This window comes from Rhynchophorus ferrugineus, unplaced genomic scaffold (genome assembly GCF_030347505.1).
Source record: "Rhynchophorus ferrugineus isolate W39M unplaced genomic scaffold, kcgeb_rfMv2 rfM11, whole genome shotgun sequence".
Classification (NCBI taxonomy): domain Eukaryota; kingdom Metazoa; phylum Arthropoda; class Insecta; order Coleoptera; family Curculionidae; genus Rhynchophorus; species Rhynchophorus ferrugineus.
In genome coordinates this window covers 32,769,711-32,792,749 of record NW_027472590.1, presented here as the reverse complement: position 1 = coordinate 32,792,749, position 23,039 = coordinate 32,769,711, and the positions used below count along the sequence as shown (strand labels likewise).

The following is a 23,039-nucleotide window of genomic DNA, read 5'->3' as shown; positions in this document are numbered from 1 at the left end:
TGTAATTTGTATATTACAAATGTATTGTGTAAAATAAAAAAGTATTAATATCTTGAATACTTTGGGTAATACAATCATAAAATAATCATTGTCTTATAATTAACATAAGAAAGGCTTGTAAGCTATTGGTCTATAAATATTATATCAAGCAGTGGCTAATGATTATAACATCATTTGTCAACTTGCCATGTAATTCAAGATTGTGTAAATATTAGAAATTGTTTATTTTATATGGATTTTTCATATTATCGAATTGTTATTCGTATTTTCACCAATAGGTGTCACTGAGCAAAATCACGCAAATACCTAATATTTCTTACATTAGTTTAATTTAGTTGGAAGTAAAATTTATTTTCAGTATATTTATTTTAAAATCATTTTTACCAACATTACTACAGTTACTGTTTAGAATTCGTTGAAATTCCGTACTTATGCTTTTATAAAGGGTATTAAAAAAATTCTATACCATTATTTATATAGTTATCTCGAATATATTAAATATTTTATAATTCTTTTATTACATCAGAATAGTACAAATATTTGTGTATGTTACAAAAATCCTTCTGTACTAAAAATCAATATTAGTCTTTATTTGAATTATATAATTAATTATTATTGAAAGAGGTCCTCTTGTTGGCTTCTCTGGTCGAATACTAGTCTTTTCAATAAACTAGCGACACCATTCATTAACGGTAGACACAACCATAAAAAGGCATTGGTAAAATATGATATGGCGGCGATAGCTAACAATATTCTACAATTTAAGTGATACATATATAGTACGTAATAAATAACAAGTATGAATATCGCTGATAGTACTTCTAACGGACCCTGTATAAAATACCAAGGTCTCATGCCCACGGAAGATCTGTAAACTATCTTCTCCGAGTATCTTGTCAGGCCATATCCGAAACCGAACAGTAAACTGCTGAGGGTTATCACATCGTTTGTCCATTTGACAGAGAGCACTGAAAGGAATAACGTCATTGAGCTTAATGATAAATCAATTTAGTAATAATCATGGGTGAGTACTATAGCACGTCCAATGGAACAGCCAATGCACGTCATAGATGACGTCGAATATATTGCCAATTCAGTTTAAACTAGCTCAAACCCGGAGCGGATATTTCCTTCGCACTTTATTCTAGTTAAAATGTTGTCTGCTGCTGTTTCAGCTGATACCACTGGACCATCTTGTCAAATGTCTTCAAAATTCTTTAAAAAAACTTTAACCCGTAAAAGTTGTAAACCAAAATTCTAAGTCGATGCGGCAACATTGCGACCTACTGACGTCATACGTTTCGATCACGCGCATTGGATGTTTTATTGGACGGGCTATATTTGAATTACTTGTGATTAAAATACCTAATTGAAATACAAATACATTTTTGGTGTTATGTTATATTATTACAGTCAAAATATAATTTGTAATTGGTATTTCAATTACATGGGCTGATGTATTTTGTAGTTAGTATTTCAGATATGTATGGTTTCAAAATACATATGAATATATGTATAAATGCATATAAATACATGTATCATTTAGCTAAAATCATAACAAAATGTCTTGGACATAGTTAGTTAGTATTTCCCTGCCCCGCTAGATGGTATCTCTCGCAGTGAACAGCTTACCATATAACTTACAATTCCATAATGCAACTTTTGGGTAGTAAATAAAATTAGAACTAAAATAGTTGGAGGAAGTCGTTAAAGTAGTGAAACCAATTATTACAGCTTTAGATTATATGTTGGTTCTTTTAGTCGCTCTAAGAACTAGAGTAATGTTTCACAATTGAGTGAGGATAGAAAGAAGTTGTGATAAGGTTTTTAAACTACCCCTTCGAATAAATGGAGTCATATTACAAAATTCGTTGGTTCCTAAAAAGTTCTTATTACAACAGATGGATATTGGAGGGGGGTGCATACCTAAAGTGGGTGACAGTGCATCTAACAATATTATTAAGTGAGTGACACTTCATCACATATTATAGCGTTTTTGAAATGTAACAGTTAATAGAATATTCTAGATATAGAGGTAGCGTTATAGCAGTCGTTATTTACATAGTCGAAAGCTATTGCATTTTGAAAATGGAGATTCCTTGCTTGTTAAGCTCTGAAAAAGGGAAAAATTCAGTTCAGGTTCATCGAAAGCATGCAGCGCAATTATTATGATGATGAGTGCGCCAAGACGAATATGTTGTTAAATATTTAGTGGCGATGGGAAAGGATTGTTCATTATGAGCAGCGTGAATCTTGTAAAAACATTGCGTTGACGCTGTACTGTCAACAGCCCATGCGGGTTGAAGCAGCTTTGGTGACTCGGCAAATATCCGCCGTCTAGCCCAGACTTTGCACAGTTTTACAGTGACGAAATTGTGGTTTTATAAGAAAGATAATTGATCGAAAGGGCGTATCACTGATTAACACTGTGGATGAGGAAGCAATTCCAAGCCCAATTCATGGATTTTTGCCATCGTTTTCACCGACTTGTGACACGGTGCATTGTCTTGGTGAAGCAGCACTTTCTTTCTCTTCAAATGCGGCCGTTTCTCGGCAATTTCGTCATTCAAACGCTCCAATAACGATATGTAATAGTCGCTGTTGATGGTTTTTCCTTTTTCAAGGTAGTCAATGAAAATTATTCCATGCGTATCCCAGAATACAGACGCCATACACTTGCCAGCCGACTGTTGCGTTTTCCAACGCTTTGGAGCGGGTTTATCGGGGTGTATGCAGTCCACTTGGATGACTGTCGATTGGACTTCGGAGTGAAATGATGGAGCCATGTTTCATTCATTGTCACATATCGACGCAAAAACTCGGGATTATTACGCTTGATCATCTTCAAACACTGCTCCGAATTATCAACTCATCGTTATTTTTGGTCAAAACTGAGCTCGCGCGGCACCCACGTTTCACAGAGCTCTCTCATACCCAAATATTCGTGAATGATATAATGTGCACGTTCAGTTGATATCTTTTTAGTGTCTGATCTTCAATCAATTTCAATTTACGGTAATTCAAAATCATTTCGTCGGTAACAACCTCTTTTGGCCGTCCACTGCGTTCACCGTCTTCGGTGCTCATTTCACCACGTCTAAACATAGCATACCAATCCTTGATGGTTAATTTTCCTGGGGCAGTGTCCGGAAACTCGGCATCAAGCCAAGTTTTTGCTTCAACTGTATTTTTCCCTCCAAAAAGCAATATTTTATCAACACGCGAAATTCCTTTTTATCCAGTTTTTTGCACAATAATAAAAGTTGCTTCACTCAAAATGCTATAATTCACAAACTAATGGTCCGATAGCTGCCAAATTTATACACGCATCTTTTGAGGGTTACGGCTAATTAAAATATATATGGATTTAATTCTAGTAGCGTCATCTATGTGTCACTTTTCAATTGACCTGTTACTATTATCAAACAATACTTACGTAAAAAGCTGGATCCCGAAACGGCGAGTCCCAAGGAGAACATGATTCTCATCTTCGGCCGATTCAGTCGGACGAACAGGGGCAGCCCGAATAAAAAGAACGCCCAAGCGAAAGCGACGTAAGACAGCAGAAACCTCCCCTCGTGCGAACAATCGCCCTTTTCTAACACCATTTTCGGACCCAACGTTATGTATAAGGTGGTCATCAGGTTATTGACCGTTTTCGTCGTCAGACACGGGTAGAAATAAATATTTTTTATCGAGTAGTAAAACGGGCGAAGAAAGTTGTCGTTCATAAAGTCCTTCATCACTCGCAATCGCCTGGTCCAGATGTACTTTTTGTAGGGCGAGCAGCTGCAACAGTACCGGGACTTCTTGATCCTCTTCAGCTCATCCATGAGGGACACGCGGTTGTCGTTCTTGAAGTTGGAGATATATTCAATGTGCTTGATAGGTTCTGGCTTGGACTCCCTGATGATCTCGTCAATGCTGAACACTTCTTTCAGACTCTCTTTCCTGGACTGTTCTTGGATGTTCAACTCTTCCAGTTTGGAACTTATCATGCTGAGCCGTTTCGGATCTATATACATATATTCGTGTTCATCCTCATCCTCGCTTTCTTCCGGAATATCTAAAATGTAAATAAAACATTACGTTAATATAGCTGACTAGGAATTGGCGAACGCGCCAGAACAATCGGCGTTTTGCTGGTTACATATATAATCGATGATAAATTGTGCTATTTACCTGGCAAAATACAAACTCCGCATTTCTGCACGTAGTATTTCGAGCTGACAGGATTCATCGACGTGCTAGGATCTGGAGATGGCACGATGTATGTCTCTTCCATGCCGTAATTTTCGAATTTCATTTCATCGGGCGAATTCGGCACCGTTTCCTCGAAGCTCGTCCCGAAGAATGGCCCCTCCTCGAAGTTATCTCTCGGTTCGACATTTGATACGGCACCCTCAGGTTTTTCTTGATTTAGGAAAAAGTTGGTTTGATCATCGAGAGATTCTTCGGCGCTGGTCAGAGACGATTTGCTCGATTCGCGTTCAAGACCGTTGTCGAATGTTTTAAGATCGTTTAGTTGATAGTTATAACGTCTAGAAACAAAATAGTTTTTGTAGGTTAGGGTTTACAAAAACACGTCATTTATTTGACAGTATTGCTCATTTTTATAATTGAAGGGTACAGGATGATGTCAGTTTGCACATATACAACATTGTAATATTATATATTAATATTATATATAGAATTTTAAAATACTTTCATTATGATACATTCAACGTTCAGTCTTATATTTATACATGTATATTCTGTTTTGTTCATAAATAAATACAATTCGTACATTTGGCAACATTGCGATCTGAAAAATGGACTTGAAATTCAATTGTTGTAAACACAACGGTTTGTACCATTTGACATCATATGATATTCCGATTAACACTTGGTTTTAAAGAAAATGAAAGAAACAATGTAAAATGTAAAAAAAATATATAAGAAAAATATTTTTAAATCGATTATCTTTATTGGATGGTTGCAATTAATATTTGTAATGTAATGTTTATATATTGATAAATAAATTATAATCTTATCATACATATTTTATTATTTTCTTTGTTTCTCTTAATAAAAAACTGTTATATAAAAGTTCTTGCCATTAGTTGTAGTAAGTTATATGGAAGTCTAACTAGATTTTTTTAACAAAACAAAAGAGGATAACAAAAATTAAATTCAGTTTAAGGGGAAGCTTTTGGTTAATTTTTAAATCTAAAGTTACATATTCGATATATATTTAATTCTTGAGCTCGTCATATAAAATAACCGAAACACGTCATAAACGACGTTGATTATGTAGCTAATTGCAGATTGTAAAATAGAGAATTCGTTTTATACTCTCAGCGGATTTTTCCTTTTCATTTTATTCTAATTAAAAAGCGTGGGAACACGTAACAGAATCAGTTTATAAAATTCCATCTGGATTGGTACTAGTGGGTGATGTTGCCAAATGTCTGAAAAATTCTTTAAAATTCCATAGACTAATTAGAGGTTATAAATCGACAATATTGTTAGTATTGACAATATCGACAATAAGGCAAGTAATAGAGACTCGCAAAGTCAATCTCCTACATAACATCGATCACACGTTGCAAGAGTTGTGAAGGATACATTTCTGCAGCTCAGACGGGAAATTCTGCTGCACCCAACGTACTAACCAGATATAGCATCTTCTGATTAGTACTATTAGACCGACGCACTATGATTTGACTGAAGATTTGTGAAAATGGGTTGATAATTGGATCTCCGTTCAACCAACATTGTTTCTTCGACACAGTATGGCCACGTTACCAGAAATGTGGCAAAAAAATTGTAAAAAAACGATAAATATATTGAAGAATACATATTGCAGCAATTATTCCCAAGAAGTTCTTGTTTAAAGTGAACAAATCGACACGCAAATAAGCACTTAACATTTTGTAAATGGTTTACTCACCCAATCGTTTCGTATCTGCTCATTTCGGGATACCTGGAGGTATTTAAGTCATGCATGAGCTTAATCAGCAAACTGGCGGGTATAATGAGCAACAGCAAGGTCCCATATACGAGTTTCGCATGATTTAGTTGAAAATGATCCACCAAGAAGAACGCGAGATGCGGCATGGATACCAAACTAACGGCGTGTGAAATTTGTCGAATTACTTCATAGATCCGGTGGTCCATATCAAGTTTGTCGACAGCATACGAGTACAGCTGATTGGATAATATATTATATATAATACCTGGAAACATTTAATCGAATAATATTTTCACCAGGCGAGTTTAATTTTATTTATGGTGCTAACCTGAAGACACAGTGTATAATAGCAGACTATACGTATCGTATGGTATCGAGATGCACATGAACAATGTACAACTTCCAACTATCAGCAGGTACTTCATGAGGATACCCTTCCGGTCATCCAACGTATCGACGATGAACCTGCTAATGGGATCTACAATAAAAATGCCCGTCATGTATATAAGACAGTTTCTCAACAAACGCATATTTACCTGTGAAATTCCAGGAAACTATAAGCATAATAGCCGCGAATATCCCTGTTCCGAACTTGTCATATTCCAGACTGATGTATTCGCAAAAAATGATGCCATAACAATATAATACTGACGATAAAAAGAACTGAAATTAATAATATAAATGCTAAATAGCTTAATGAAGCTGATTAGTTAGGATGAGATGTGATAAAAGTGAATAGTTATGAAAACGTTTTTTTAAACTTTATTAGAACAAATTTACATGAAACCAAAGACTATTTATTAGTACTAGTGGTGTTATTTTATTATCTGCCATTTTCCACTTATTGATTTAACGTTGAATAACGCTTTTTTCATGTGAGTTTTGAAAGATTATGGTTTAGTTATATAGAGGTTAAATAATTATAATCCTTTCAATAAAATAGTTAACGCACGCCATCAACACCGTCGAACATATTGGCAAATTCAGTTTATAAACACGTAAAATCCCCTATAAAGTCGGAGCATTTCCTTTCTCATTTTACTAGCATCATTCTACTACGAGGGTCACTATTTATATTTCGGGAATAGGAAAAAAACAAATAGTTGAGCTGCCAATATATTGTTATAGTTTTTCAAAGTACTCGCCACGATGATCCATACACTTTTGCATACTCTTAAACCAATTTTCAATGAATTTATTCCATTCCGAATGAGATATCTTCGAAACATGATTTTTAAACGCTTCTATAGCTTCTTCGGGCGAAGGAAATCGTTGACCATGCAGTTTATTCTTCATGGATGGGAACAAAAAGAAGTCATTTGGTGCCAAATCAGGACTGTACGGCGGATGACCCATCAATTGGATGTTTTGAGTGCTCAAATAGTCTCTTGTTTGAGTCGATGTGTGAGAGCTCGCATTGTCATGATGAAGAACAATCCGGCGTCTCTTGTTCGTTTTCCTTATTTCACCGAAGACTTCTGACAGACAAATGGTTGTGTACCAATCTGAATTTACTGTTCTACGGTCCTCTAGAGGCACTGTTGCAATATGACCAGTTTTCCCGAAGAAACAGGCCACCATTTTTTTTAAAGTGTTTCGAGCGCGAACAACTTTTGTTGGATTTGGTTCATTTTGGAAAACCCAGCCGACTGCTGCTTACTTTCGGGCTCATACGAATATATCTATGATTCGTCACTTGTCACGATTTTATAAACGTCTTTCGAAGCACCGCGATTGAATTTCTTAAGCATTTCTTTGCATCAATCGACACGAGCTTTTTTTTTGACCGATTGTCAAATTGTGTTGGATCCAACGCGAACATAATTTTCGCACAGTTAAGTGTTCATGTAAAATCGCATATATGCGGGTGGAACTAATGCTTAGGGATGCCTCAGTCTCACAATAGGTGACATGACGATCTTGCTGAATCATTTCGCACACAGCATCGATGTTTCCTGGCACAACAGCCGATATTGGACGATCTTCACGGAATTCGTTGGACAGAGAACTACGACCACGATTGAATTCACTAAACCAGCGATGCACGGTGGTTTTTGATGGAGCTTCATCGTCAAAAGTCAAATTAAGTTGATTGATGCACTCTTGTTGTGAAAATCCGCGTCGAAAATCGTAAAAAATCATCGCACGAAAATGTTTACGATTCATTTCCATTTTTTTCCAAGACGAAACTTTCAACTAAATATATAATAAACAAATAGCGTCCGTGCGACAAAATGTTCTGAGTAGGTATATCGTCAAAAATGTCAAACTTTATGATGGACCCGTCAGATGGACTCACATGACAACAGTATTGCCAATTCCTGAAATATAAATAGTGACCCTCGTATATCGAAGAAGTCTGATGCTTCCGAATATGTAGCCAAATCGGTCTGTATAATTCGATTTTTGTTGGTACCGTTGTCATATGTCAATATAAATATGTTATACTAAAACAAATATAACCTACAAACTGTTAACTGAAGTTTAAGTCATTCAATAAATACGCAATAGATGTAGTATAATGTTCAAATAAATTATATTTTAGAACGTATTTATTTTTGCTTGGTTATTTTATTTTCATCAGTATTTTGTTGTCAGACTTAAAATAAACCGGAAATTAAATTTGATGCGGCAACGTTGCATTATAAATTTTGATGACGTGCATTGGCTGTAATAATTGCTTTTGCCTCAACCAATTTAAGACCACAAAAAGTAAAAAACAACAAAAGTGGAGATAAGTGGTAATAACAGATAATACTCTTCCATCTATTAATGAAAGATTTAACCTATTATCCTACAGATGTCTTAAAATTATTATTGAATATTAAATATTTTAGCAAGTATCCTGACCAAGGCCAATTTAATTTTTGTTGAAAACTTCCGCAGGTCAAAACAGAAAAGGTATACACGGAACAGATTTTACATGGATTACTATTTCTGTAAGGACTCAATTATATTATGATACAGGATATAATGCCCTAATAACTATAGTAATTTTTGTAGCTATAGCTGAGAGATCATTCTCTACATTAAAATTAAGGAATATTTATGATCTAGATCATTTCTATAGAGTCTGATTTTTTAAAGCAGTTATATACTGATTTTCGAAAGATCAAATAAAATAGATCTTTTGTTCTTACATAATAATGTATTAATCCCATAATCTTTTGCTGATGTATTGATATAAGTACAATAGAGCAGTAGTAATAAATTAATTCTTTAATTAATAATTAATAAAAATATATTTTATAATTTTAACATACACACACACATTTTAATTTTGTTCTTTAGTTAATGTGTAATAAAATTTTCTTATGTTATAACTTAACGGAAGTTAATACTACCTAATACTGTCAATCATACTTTTAGTTCCATAAAAGCGCTTATCGGTATTTCTTACAGCGACGCAGAAGTGAAATAAATGAATCACGACTTGACAGAACTCGCATTAGAATTAATACATTCTCCTTGTGACAGTCGCGATAATTCCTAACCTCATTTGTCAGTGTCATGAAAGTTGTCATTAATATTTGACACATAACCTACAAGACGTATTGCTTATCAAGTTAACTTGATTCTAAGGGCGCGAAATATGACCTCGGTTTATAAATATTTGTCTCGACGTATGGTTAGATAACGAAATTACCTCGGTGACGGCTATTCCTATTTTCGACGCTACATGCTTTTTGTAGTGGTTGCCGCTGCCACTGTTCTCTATACTCAGGTTTGACAGCGTGATATTCTTATGCATGTTGTCGACGATTTCGCATCCACTACATTTTCAACACACTAAACCTAACACTACTTGACGGACACGGAAAACTGTCCAACTTCATATACCACCTGTTCAAGATCGAGCTCGGCGAAACTATAGTGTAACCTCGTAAATGTTAAATAAAACACTAGAATATCTAAATACAGTATTATCTTATCCTTATCACAAAATGATTGCGTTTATGTTCTGTAAATTAATAGGAAAAGTAATGCGTGTATAACAGCACTGTATAAATATAGCTAAATAATTTTTTAAAACATATTTGAAAGAAGTTAAATGTTTATATTTTTTTAACTTTGAATTAACTTTTTAATGCAAAGCCATTTTGTTATTATAGAAGTAATAAAACTATGTTTACGTGGGGGTATAGCTCAGTGGTAGAGCATTCGACTGCAGATCGAGAGGTCCCCGGTTCAAACCCGGGTGCCCCCTCGCTTACTTTTTCATCTCGTGGTTTATTTAAATTTATGTTATAAGTAGTGTTGGGAACAATCGACTGAAATCGACTGTCGACTGTTCAGTAATTGACTCCTTTTTGCTATTGACAGTCGCTATTTTCGGTCCGACTGATTTTATTACTATTTACTATCGACTGTTTCTGATGCTTACTTTTAGTTACTATTTTCGGTTCTACTAGTTCATTCGACTGATTTTTCGTATGAAAATATCGTTCCAAAATACTGCTATGTCATTATACAATATATTGTTATTTACAAGCAACTACTAAACAAATCATAAAACTATATATATTACCTATAAATCTATGTAAGCATAAATTGGGTACATTTTTGTCAATACCGCGGCTAGGGCGACAGAGCCAGAAGGTTAAAAATCAGTCGAATGAAACTAGTAGAACCAAAAATAGTAACTAAAAGTACACAACTGAAACAGTCGATAGTAAATAGTAACAAAATCAGTCGGACCGAAAATAGCGACAGAAAACAGTCGACTGAAACAGTCGCCGCTGGTAAAAAGTAGTAAAATCAGTCGAACCAAAAATAGCGACTGAAATAGTCGATAGTAAAAAGTAGTCAATTACTAAACAGTCGATAGTCGATTTCAGTGGATAGTTCCCAACACTTATATAAATATATGTAAGTATAAATTCGGCACATTATTTTCAAGATCGAGATAAAAAAAATGACGAAGAATGTTTTTATATGTGAAAGATAATGTGATATCGTTGACGAGTGTCTACTAGGGCTAACTTTTCATCATATAAACCACTGTACAGGGAGACTTTGAGGATGTAATTTGTCTTTGGTGGATTCTTTGAGAACTATTTGATTTATTTGTTGATAAAATATAGGCCAATAAAAAAATGTCGTAATCGCATTTTATATGCATTTTGTTTTATTACCCACGATTCTCTCACAGTATGACATCGATTCTGTACTTCACGTTTATATATCCCTTATTATCTATTATAAGTAATTATCGATAACTAATTGTTAGCCAGTTTTTACTGTCCTGATATAAATGTGCTGATGAAACCGTTCTCTTTGAGCTTCACTTTAGCTCACACATTTTTAATAAAAAATGATGATGAAAAATGATGAAATAATTCTTACAATATTGTTTGAAATTGAAATCACCATCTTTAGGAAAAGCTGCTACTAAGCTGTATCCATATTCCATAGAGCCCAATTTTATATGCAGTGATTATAGAAGAGCCGTTTTGGGATGTTTTATGCAAATTTGTTGGATGTCAAAGTTTTAGATAGAGGTTACTGATTCTTTGAACCAAGGTTGATCCTTTGCCAGGAGCATGCCGACAACTCTTAATTCTACGTATATTATCCGTACATTGTCTTTGGAATTATAATGTTTTGTAAAGTTATGTTAAGGTTTTAGTACGTTTCCTTGGTGGAGACATTCCCCATGCTTATTTCTGACTAATTTACAATTTAGTACGAAAATGTAGGTGGATAGGAGTCGAGAACATAAGTTTTTAGGGAACAGATGTCATATCTGTAACCAAATAAGTGTAGTTATAATCTTTCTCATTCCTTAAAAAGCCTTTGAGTTTCTTTCGTCTTTCTAAAATTTAATAGTATAGACACTGATACTATAGTAAAAACATTTTAGTAGATAAACAAACTTCAAGCTTTAATTCCCTAGTTATTGATTTGTCAAAAATATTATCTGATTTGTTTACATTTACACTCGTTAGTCTTGCTAAAACTCGAACGGCTGGACCGATTTGTCTAATTTTGGTTTTGGAATATCTGTAGAAGTCCAGGGAAGGTTTACATGGTGAGAAGATATGGAATAATTGCGAAGGGAATAGTAAAAACAATTTTGTTTTTGGATATTCGTTGCTTTTGCTGATCGGTTTAGAAGAATATGTTGCCCAAGTCTATACATCACTTTTGGAAACTTATGGAGATGCTGCCTGCCCATACCATAATTAACGATTTGGTTTTAACGACTTAAAAGTGATAATTTTGAGGTAATTGTCAAAAAATTGCCAGCAGAACAAAGAATCATTTTTTTATTATTTAATTATTACTAATTTAATTATTATTTTATTACTACATTGTTATTAGTCGTTTCCGTCTAACCTACAATTTGTCTTGATAACTGATATAACTTAAATCTAGGTATATAACTAGGAGGACCCATCGGCCCTATCTCAGTCTCTGGTGAAATAATGTTTATACATGTCTCTGCTGTATTTTTTATTATATGCACCTCAATACACAACACTACACAAGATCGGATGGCTTGATTCTTTTGAGCCCGTGTCCTGTTCTGGTGGTATCCAAAAGCTGCAATACTTCAATATTCTCATAAGAATTGAGTTTTTCCTCATGCCCCCTTGCAATTCTCTTGATTTTTTGACTGACTGTGGATATCTGTAGGTCTCGATGTAGGTAATCAGTCCTATAGTATTTGGTTGTGCCCACAATACCTCTCAGGACTTTGTTCTGAAAAATTTGCATTTTATTTATGTTACTCTTTGCAGAACATCCCCATAATTGAACTCCGTATGTCCATATATGTTTCAGTATTTGCTTATATAATGGCAATTTATTATCTACTGATAACTTTTCTGCCAATTAGCCATAATTGTTGCTATATTGATTGATAGTATTATTTAATGTTATTGGTGCTTCTACGGTCTGATTGTAGGTGAACTACATATGCACAGATTTACTTTCATTAATTTTTATTTTCCAAACTTGTATCCAATTATTTATATTGTCACTTACCTATTGTAATTTTTGTGACGCTTCTTCACTATTGTCTCCGCGACAGCTAAAATCGCAGTATCATCAGCAAGTGTAGTCATCGTAATATTGCCCATTTGTAGTATATCATAAGTGTAGAGTAGATAAAGCATTGACCTCAGTACACTTACTTGTGGTATACCTGCTTTAGCTTCTTTTATTGTAGAGTAAGCTTCTTCTTGTTTGACTCTAAACATTCTGGTTGTAATGTACGATTTTAATAGTTCGGTTGTTGTTTTGGTAACATTTTCTGTAGTTTATGAGCAAGGCCTTCATGCCAATCTTTATCAAAGGCTTGTGCTACATCTAAGAATATAGCTGAGCATACTTTTTATTTTCGTAGGCTTTTTCAATAACATCTGTTATTCAGTGGACCTGGTAAATTGTTGAATGCTTTTTAATAAGCCTAAACCGGTGTGTTGGTATTACGTTTTTTCTCTCTAGAGAACTAAGAATGTTGAAAAACAGTGAATCGCAAGACTTATTGGACCAAGATCCAATAAGAGAAGTTCTTATTAGATGATGACAGAGAAATCGTAGGAAGTTGTACATTGTACCCACTTTTCTCAATGATCATAATACATACAAGCGCCAAATAGAAAAGACATTTTATAAAAATCAAGCCCTTAACGATTAGTGTGGTATATTGTGAGTGTCAAACCTTACATCCTATTGTAGGTACGCGTTTATTGAGATTTTAGGTCGAATCTATGAAGTGAAAAGAAAAAAAACCTTAATTAGTCTCCGATGTGTACACAACAGCGTAAGCCGTCGTGGCTGTTTTCACTGCTTTACCTAGATCAGACGCTTCACACCTGCTGTTCGATTTTTCAGATACCACACCACAATAGTAAAAAAGAACCGCTGCTTTTTTTCTTTCTTTTTCAGCCGCTTGTGCTTATAGTTTTCTTCTTGTTTGTCTGGTAGGCAAGAGAGTATTTTTGTTGTTTGCATATAGTATTTTTTTTCTATTAGCCGAAAGTAAATTTTAAGGTATTTGATTAATAATATTAAGAATGCCAGGATGGTAGATAAGTTCGTGAAGTGATAACACATATCTGCTATAAAAAATGCAAAAGGACATGTTTATGACAGACTTTTTTTTATACCTCGGTCGAAAGTGCGTACTTTCGTCCCTAATAACAGGGAAGAAGGTTAAACATTTACTCCTCGTGAAAAGTACACCCGTGCCCTCTATAACGGCGGGAGGAAAGAATTTTTTATGCGTATTTATACTCGTAACTAAGGACTATTTATTCTGTCGCTACAATAAATTGTTTACCGCTGGCATTAACGTTGCTACCTATTTGGATTTGGTTTATAATGTTACTGCCGAGCTGATGTGACGGAAAATCGGAAATCATTCAGGCAAAAGCCGTTCATTTTGTTTTTTAAGCACTAACTAAAATATGAATCGTAGAAATATTGTAGGCGATTGCTTCTATGGTGTAATTGTTAAAGCGTTTAGCTCTCAAACGGAGGTCGTGGGTTCGATTCCTGACGTACGGATAATAACTTTTCGTTGTTCTAGTTAGAACATTTGTAAAATCACCTAGACTAGGTAGCGGACCCCAGGGCCTGAAACGTTCTTTAATTTCAATCATTGTTTCTTTATCCCCATTTTACCCCATCCGGGCTACACCGTTACTTGGCCTACCTATTGTAATATTAAATAAAATAACTTCGTAATTTATTGAGTAAATATATAATACTAAAAAGAGAAAAATAAAATATTTTTATCAAAAAAATTGAACCGATTTCCAAAAAGTGATCAGTTGATAGTGGTTAAAATAAAATTGTAAATAGATAAATTGGTTTAGGTAACTATTAAGCTAAATTGCGTGTATATAGTACAATATAAAATACATGCAGTAGATAGGTTAAATAAGGTTTTTGTTTTTTTTAGGGTAAATTATATAGCTCTTTGAATGAAGGCAAAACCAAATGAAACAGTGGTGTTTACATTATGTGACCGTTATTTATTGGCTATATAAGAAAATGTGAAAAATACAATTAGATAAAACGGATGGCAGCGGTGTTACCTGGTGACGAGGCTTGGGCAGTCGACGGTGGAACGTTTAAACCAAACGAGGGTTGAGCACTGAATGAATCGAAATACCCTTCAATAACATCCCAGATGAACGTCTCAGGGTTGCCGCCAGCTATTCATTATCGGATTCTAGTTGTCGCTGCTGGCACCCCGCTCGTGTTCAACATCTGGGATTATATTTCTGGGTATTTTGTAGACAGTTATTCCAGGATGTAAAATTCGACATGCCTCAAGGTCGTTACATATTAAAATATAGTTATTATATTCAGTTCTTTTGAGTTCCTTATTTATTTTTTGAAGTCGGTTCGATTTGTTTATTAAAAATATTTTATAATCAGTTTTAATTAAGTCGTTGTCTATTTTAATTAGTTTATTTGAATTTACTTAACAATTTATGGGTATCCTGTAAAATAAAATAAATATCACAACTGAAATATAATGTAATATTTGATAAACAAGAAAACGCAACGACAGAACCACAATTTCATCAATATCTCCGTTTAATTAATATTGTATAGCGTAAAACAGCGATTGTAATTTTATATCAGAGTCAATAAACTTTCCATCCCATTAGGAAAAAATCAAATTCAAAGCCGGAGTTAATTGAAAATCTGCGGAGCGCTCGACGATAAAATTTAACAAAACAGCAAAAGACGGGCCACACTTTCCAGCGGCTAGCCCCTCAGTCGAAATTCCATGAACGAATTTCGCGCATTGTCGAATATCTAACGGCCATCACATACACACATGCAGGCGAATAAAAATTCTGTCCGTATATAGTGAAACGAACGAACGATTTTCCCTTTTTAATGTTATGACAGTCACATATTTGAAATTCGTCGTTGCTGGTGAATAAAAGATGAATAAATATGCAAAGTGTACGTACACCTTCATTTTCTAAAGCGATGAAATGTATGCATGCGGTGCCGAGTCGAGTAGAAACGTCGCGGAGTCGATTGTTATGGTTATTTTTCCGAATTCGTGGCGGCAAACTGTCCGACAAAAGAAATTAACATTAATATTATTTGGAATTGCGTAAAACTATCACGATATGGTGGATGCCTCGCCTGTGTTGCGTAAACTTTGTCATAAAAACTATCGAAGATATGCCCCATTAATGACACTTAAATTTTGGTGTAGTAATTCATTTTAAACACACAGTGAAGTAAAAGTTCGTCTTTGGCTATATGACATACATATATAAATTATTATCATTATTATGTTACTTAGCAGTATTTTTTATGATAATAATATTATGTAAATGACATGTAGGAAATTAATTCATTAAATGATTCTTTGTAATCACTTAATAATCATAAATCATAATCACTTAATAATATCAGGGAATAACGGTCTACAAAATACCCATACGGGCGGATTGCCAGCAGCGCCAACTAGGATCCGATAACGAATAGCTGGCGGCAACCCCGAGACGTTTATCTGGGATTTTATTGAAGGATATTTCGGATCATTCAGTGCTCAACCCTCGTTTGGTTTAGACGTGCCACCGACGACTGCCCAAGCCTCGTCCCCAGGTAATACCGCTGCCATCCATTTTATCTAATTGTATTTTTCACATTTTTTTAAATAGCCAATAAATAACGGTCACATAATGTAAACACCACTGTTTCATTTCGTTTTACCTCCATTCACCGAGCCACATCATTTACCCTAAAAGTTTAATAGCTCCAAATCTATCCATGTTAATTTTGCGTTGTGGCCAAATGATAAATACTTAATTAAATCATTTGGCGGATACCCAACTCCTCAAACGGAATCTGTTAAACACCTCGCAATATATCTCGATGGGAGGTAAAACTGGAAACATCACATTAGACAAAAAACAGAGCAGATTCGAGTACAGTAAAGTCAAACAACTGTACTTGTAAGTCGAAAGATACTCTCAACTTGACCGAAAAGATTGGTTTATCAGTCAATCATAAAACCGATTTGGACTTATGGGATGCAAATATGGGGTTTCACTAAAACATTAACCAACACAAATCATTACGTAATCAACGAAGAGCTGCACGAAGATACACGAAGTAATTCAAGATTTCGATTTAAGATATGAAATAAGGTTGCAGCAACTTGGGAGCGATACAGCTACTGGACAACACGCAGCAAATCAGAAGATTAAAGAGAATCAAACCACACGAATTTGTTTAGTGTATAAATGTATTCTTAACTTTAGCTTAAGTAGGTTAGTTTTATTTTAATCTGGCAAATATATACTGATGTATTAATCTTTTATTCGTCTTGCTTTTGTATTGATGCAAGTACAACAGAACAGTAACAGGTCAATTGAAAAGTCCCCGGCCTACCATAGTAAAACATTTTTTGGCAAAATTTGTTTTATAAATAAACTATAAATAAGTATATATATAACTATAAATAAAAAATTCAATATAATTCCCTTCAAGGGTGATACACTGATTATAGCGACCCTCCAACTTTTCGATACCATTTTTGTAGTACGATTTGTTCTTTGCTTCAAAATAGGCCTCAGTTTCGGCGATCACCTCTTCATTCGACGAACATTTCTTCCCAGCGAGCATTCTTTTGAGATCTGAGAACAAGAAATAGTCGCTGGGCGCCAGATCTGGAGAATACGGTGGATGAGGAAGCAATTCGAAGTCCAATTCATGAATTTTTGCCACCGTTTTCACTGAGTTGTGATACGGTGTATTGTCTTGATGAAGCAGCACTTTCTCTTTTTTTAAATGCGGCCGTTTTTCGGCGATATCGTCAAACAAACTGTCCAATATCGCTATGTAATAGTCGCTGTACCTTCCTTTTTTAAAGTAGTCAATGAAAATTATTCTATGCGCATCCCAAAATACAGACGTCATAACTTAGCCAGCCGACTGTTGTGTTTTCCCACGCTTTGGAGCGGGTTCATCATGTGCTGTCCACTCGGATGACCGTTGATTGGACTTCGGAGTGAAATGATGAAACCATGTTTCATCCATTGTCACATACCGACTCAAAAACTCGGGTTTATTACGCTTGAAACACTGCTCCGAATCATCAACTCGTCGTTTTTGGTCAAAATTCAATTTCAATTTACGGTCATTCAAAATAATTGTGTGGATTTTTAATGCTTTCGTCGGTGACAACCTCTTCTGGGCGTCCACTGTGCTTACCGTCTTCGGTGCTCAGTTCACAACGTCTAAACTTAGCATACCAATCCTTGTTGGTTGATTTTCCTGCGCAGTATCTGGAAACTCGGCATCAAGCCAATTTTTTGCTCCATCTGTATATTTTCCCTTCAAAAAGCAATAATTTATCAACGCGAAATTCCTTTTTATCCATTTTTTTCACAATAACATAATTTGCTTCACTCAAAATGCTATAATTCACAAACTAATGAACCTGTAGGTTTGTCTGGAGCGAGATTTCTAGCGCTAAAATGCTGAAACCATAAACTTACATATACTAGCATTTGAAGCCCGTCAAAGCTAAATCCCGTATTGCCTGAAGAAATTTTTCCATCGTCTAACTTTGAGAAGGTTGCATCTGCTTTTGAATGTTGTCGTTGGTAATTTTTTTCCTTAATTTAATCAAACAAGAAATGCCATCAGACCGAGGATTTTTCGCCTGATTAACATATAACATCGACTCATCCTCTTATTAAGTTATTCTTCCCAGTAGAAAAAATGGAAAGTGTTATGAACGGCCGGGTTCATGGTTCGTTAGTCGTATTTTTGATATGAGTTTTATGATGCCTTCCTGACGGAACTTTTTAATTCCGTTTATCATTTTTATCTGTTAATTTGTGTGCGCAAGCATAATTAATTTTGGAAAGTTTAACGGTTATGCGGTTTTGCTACAACAATAAATAAATGGGATTCTCGGGCGATACATGATGGTAAATAAAAAAGAAAAGTGTTAAATTTCGCTTATTTATTGCCGTGATATAGATAACGTTGCGTAATGTCGGTGTTAGTCGTCTATGATGTGCCTCCGGCCTTCCTTGTCACCGAACTTGAACAGGAGCGTGTCGTCGGTGAGGTACTCCTTCGAGATGCCATCGTCGCAAGCTTCGTTACCACTCTCGGTACATGATGTTCCTATGGGACATACTTGAATATTTCTACAAAGGAAAACAAAACAGTTCTGTTATCATTTATGTATGAGTAACAGATTTATTTTTTTGTTTGTTATTTTACAATTATTTATTAGGTGTTTGCACATACTCTGATTATTTATTCATTTTAAAAGACATTTATTGAGAAAAAATGGTACAATGTATATTAATTAAAATATCATTTCTTTTCCAACTTTTGGTCAACAAAATGTTGGTCAACAAAATCTTTAGCATTTCCAAACCGTGGCCCAACTAATTTGTGCTACATCCATGTGAACCAGATGACTTGTTTAGGAATTTCTTCAATTAACAATGATATTATAGAGAGAAAAACCTAATACCTACACACCACTTTGGGTTTATTAACGAGCAACAATTGACCAGGTCCACAGAATAACAGATGTAACTGATATTCTCAGATATAGTACAAACCTTCGATAAGGTATGACATTAAAATTTTACATTACAGCCAGTATGTTTAGAGTCAAATAACAGGAAGCCTACACTACAACAAAAGAAGTTAAAGCACATGTGATATACCACAAATGGAATATATAAAAATGGTTACTTTTGCTGATGACAATGCGATTCTTGCTGTCGGAGACAACAGTGAAGAAGTCACACAAAAATTACAACAAGCAAGTGACGATATAAGGCCACATGCAGTTTATATATTATCAGACAGCACAAGCACTAACAATAATAAATAATACTATTACTCCATATCACAACAACACAAAGTATCTTGGAATAAATTTTGATGCAAAACTTCGCTGGAAGGAATATGTAAAAAATAAAAGGAAAGAACTAGAGTTAAAATATAGGAAAATGTATAGGTTAATTGAAAAAAAAAAATTAGAAATATTACTAAGTAATAATTTGTTATTATACAACCAAGTATTGAAACCTATATGGACATATGGAATACAATTATGGGGGTGTCTCGCGAAAAGTAATATAAAAACAGCACACGTTTACCAGAACAAAGTTTTGAGTAGTATTGTACATGTACCCAAATACTGCAGGACTGATTACTTACACCAAACTCAAAAGAATCAGACCACTTGATCTTATATATGATCTTATAAGTATAGTTAGGTGCATTTAATAGAAAAAACTGTTGTGTTAATACAAAAACATTATTACACTAGAGACGCTATAATATCAAAGACATTAGAATCAAAGACAAATAATTATCCCATTTATTAGATTTGTTAACCCGTGACTTATTAGGTCAATTGAAAAGTCCTCGGCCTGACACATAGATGGCGCTACTAGAATTAAATCCATATCTTTTTTAGTTTGACCTAACCCTCAAAAGATGCGTGTATAAATTTGATAGCTGTTGGATCATTAGTTTGTGAATTATAGTATTTGAGTGAAGCAACTTTTGTTATTGTGAAAAAATGGATAAAAAGGAATTTCGCGTGTTGATAAAATATTGATTTTTGAAAGGAAAAAAATACAGTTGAAGCAAAAACTAGGCTTGATGACGAGTTTCCGGACACTGCTCCAGGAAAATCAACCATCAAGGATTGGTATGCTAAGTTTAGACGTGGTGAAATGAGCACCGAAGACTGTGAATTCAGTGGACGCCCAAAAGGGGTTGTTGAGACGGAAGCATCCACAAAATATCATCCATAAAAAAATGCATAAAATGATTTTGATTGACCGTAAATTGAAATTGAAACAGCAGACACTCTAAAGATATCAACTGAACGTGTACATCATATCATTTAAGAATATTTGGTTATGAGAAACCTCTGTGCAATGTGGGTGCAGCGCGAGCGCACTTTTGACCAAAAACAACGACGAGTTGATGATTCGGAGCAGTGTTTGAATATGATCAAGCGTAATAAACCCGAGTTTTTGCGTCGATATTTGACAATGGATGAAACATGGCTCTATCATTTCACTCTGAAGTCCAATCGACAGTCATCCGAATAGACTGCACACGATGAACCCGCTCCAAAGCGTGGGACAACGCAACAATCGACTGACAAGATTATGGTGTCTGTATTTTGGGATGCGCATGGAACAATTTTCATTGACTGCCTTGAAAAAGGAAGGACCATCAACAACAACTATTACATAGCGTTATTGGACCGTTTAAAGGTCGAAATCGTCTAAAAACGGCCGCATTTGAAGAAAAAGGAAGTGTTGCTTCACGAAGACAATGAAATTTTCGATTTGATCTCCAAAACTAAGGGCTATTTTGAAGCAAAGGACAAATCGTACTACAAGAAAGGCATCGAAAAGTTGGAAGGTCGCTATAATCAGTGTACCACCCTTGAAGAGAATTATATTGAATAAAAAAAAACTAATTTTGGCAAAAAAATGTGTTTTACTATGGTAGGCCGGAGACTTTTCAATTGACCTGTTATTCCTTGGTTAAAAAAAGGGATTTACGAAGTTTCCATGTTTTATAAATGAGTGGGACAGCAGAGCAGAGCAGTATCATCTTTAAAAAACAATGGCCCCTAAGAAAAATATTAAGATATAATTAAGAAAAATATAATTAACTTGATAAGAAGAACAAGTTAATTAAGTTGGACTCATAAACAGTTTTTGGAGAATGCGACAGCCCGTAATTTTATTTTAAATTTCCAGGTTATTTAAGCGTCTTCTTACACAACTGTCTTGACTCTTTTCATAAAAACTGACCGAAGAGCAAGTATTTCGTCACCACATTATAATAGATGCCGACTTGGTTGGTGCAGTGGTCAAGACAACAGGACAATCCTCCTACAGTTGCGTTAATGTGTGCTGAAGCATGGTTGTAAATTTATATTTACCATTGTGATTATCCATTAGACAGTAGTGCAAAATTCGATAAAAGAAATCATCCTAGTCACGTCGGTAACCAGGCTAGCCAGAACAGGATGTCTTATGGAATTATTTCTAAGCCGGTCACTCGCTAGTCTGTAGGCTTAATTAAGCCTAGATCGATCCTAATTGGTAAAAAAGGAGACTCTAAGATATACCAAAAAGCAATGAAGAAAAAGCTACTGGAAGAACCTATTCACAAAACAGGAAAGGAAATTAAGAACATTATTTTTCAAATTGCAGTAAAAAGTCCTGTAGGAATCATGGATGAATTACTAGTTAGTGTAAAAAAATTATGAAAATAATTTGTATTATTATTGTATTTACTACTAAAAAATACATAACCCTTGCACTATATATTGCTGGTTGCTCGATTTGACGCACTGGTAAAACTTCTCTTCGTCGAGACAAACAAACGGTTTCCGTCCACAACTGATTTCGTTACACTCTACTATAGACACCTGAAAACCTTATCATTAAATGCGCCGATATTTTTAAAATAAATCTCAAAATTTACCACCACTACCACCACCACCATCATCACCACCAACGCACATGAAACAGATACCGAGATTTTACGCATATTTGCGAAAATATCCGTCTCTATATGAGTCGAATTTATCGCACTGAATATGTTTCGATTCCTCTAATACAGCGCTGACTATAAAGTCTATTTTCAGATTGTTTATAATATAAATAAATCAAATATCTCTCTGTGTATGAAGGAAGTCTTTTTTAGAACTGTGTGGGTATCTACTCAGACACCATCGAGGCAGCTGATTGTTTATTTAGTCGATACCATTTGGTGTTCTTTTAATACGCCTAAACATAAAGCCAGTTCGGTTTGGTTATTTTAAAAATGTTTAATGTAAATATTGTTTTTATTGTTCTGTTATTCGCAGAAATTAGCATATGTGCAATATAAGTATCGTTTTTAACATGTTTTATAAGATGTTATGATTTACTATATATTTTTAATTAAAATTAATATTATTAGGATAAAGAATAAAAGCATCTGTGGAACCAGGACCTGATCTGGATATGATCAAAATTAATAGTTTCATCATAGAAAAATTAGATTTAGAAGAGGGTCTAAAGTCACTGTCAGATTT

At 34.6% G+C, this 23,039-nt stretch overlaps 2 protein-coding genes and 1 non-coding gene across 7 annotated transcripts; 1 reads left to right on the top strand and 2 right to left on the bottom strand.

Annotated features, from left to right (window-relative positions):
* Positions 1–477: 477 nt before the first annotated feature.
* Positions 478–9,905, bottom strand: LOC143204629 (uncharacterized). Of its 2 annotated transcripts, none has more exons than XM_076417310.1 (7): positions 9,600–9,905; positions 6,490–6,616; positions 6,282–6,431; positions 5,933–6,218; positions 4,183–4,541; positions 3,437–4,066; positions 478–968 (listed from the first exon to the last, which is right to left on the bottom strand). In XM_076417310.1, exons 1-7 carry the CDS (start codon positions 9,702–9,704, stop codon positions 613–615), a joined length of 2,013 nt encoding a protein of 670 aa, XP_076273425.1. In that variant the 5' UTR covers positions 9,705–9,905; the 3' UTR covers positions 478–612. The 2 variants fall into 2 exon arrangements, with proteins under 2 accessions (XP_076273425.1, XP_076273426.1); XM_076417311.1 differs by having other exon boundaries at positions 6,490–6,600; positions 9,600–9,737.
* Positions 9,906–10,088: 183 nt separating this feature from the next.
* Positions 10,089–10,160, top strand: TRNAC-GCA (transfer RNA cysteine (anticodon GCA)). The gene has a single exon. It is a non-coding gene; the product is annotated as a tRNA-Cys (tRNA).
* An 8,742-nt stretch (positions 10,161–18,902) lies between these two features.
* Positions 18,903–22,662, bottom strand: LOC143204506 (uncharacterized). 4 transcript variants are annotated; one of them, XM_076417054.1, is made up of 3 exons: positions 22,445–22,662; positions 22,273–22,388; positions 18,903–19,107 (listed from the first exon to the last, which is right to left on the bottom strand). In XM_076417054.1, exons 1-3 carry the CDS (start codon positions 22,508–22,510, stop codon positions 18,957–18,959), a joined length of 333 nt encoding a protein of 110 aa, XP_076273169.1. In that variant the 5' UTR covers positions 22,511–22,662; the 3' UTR covers positions 18,903–18,956. The 4 variants fall into 4 exon arrangements, with proteins under 4 accessions (XP_076273169.1, XP_076273171.1, XP_076273172.1 ...); XM_076417056.1 differs by having other exon boundaries at positions 22,454–22,662; XM_076417057.1 differs by having other exon boundaries at positions 22,457–22,662.
* Positions 22,663–23,039: the final 377 nt, after the last annotated feature.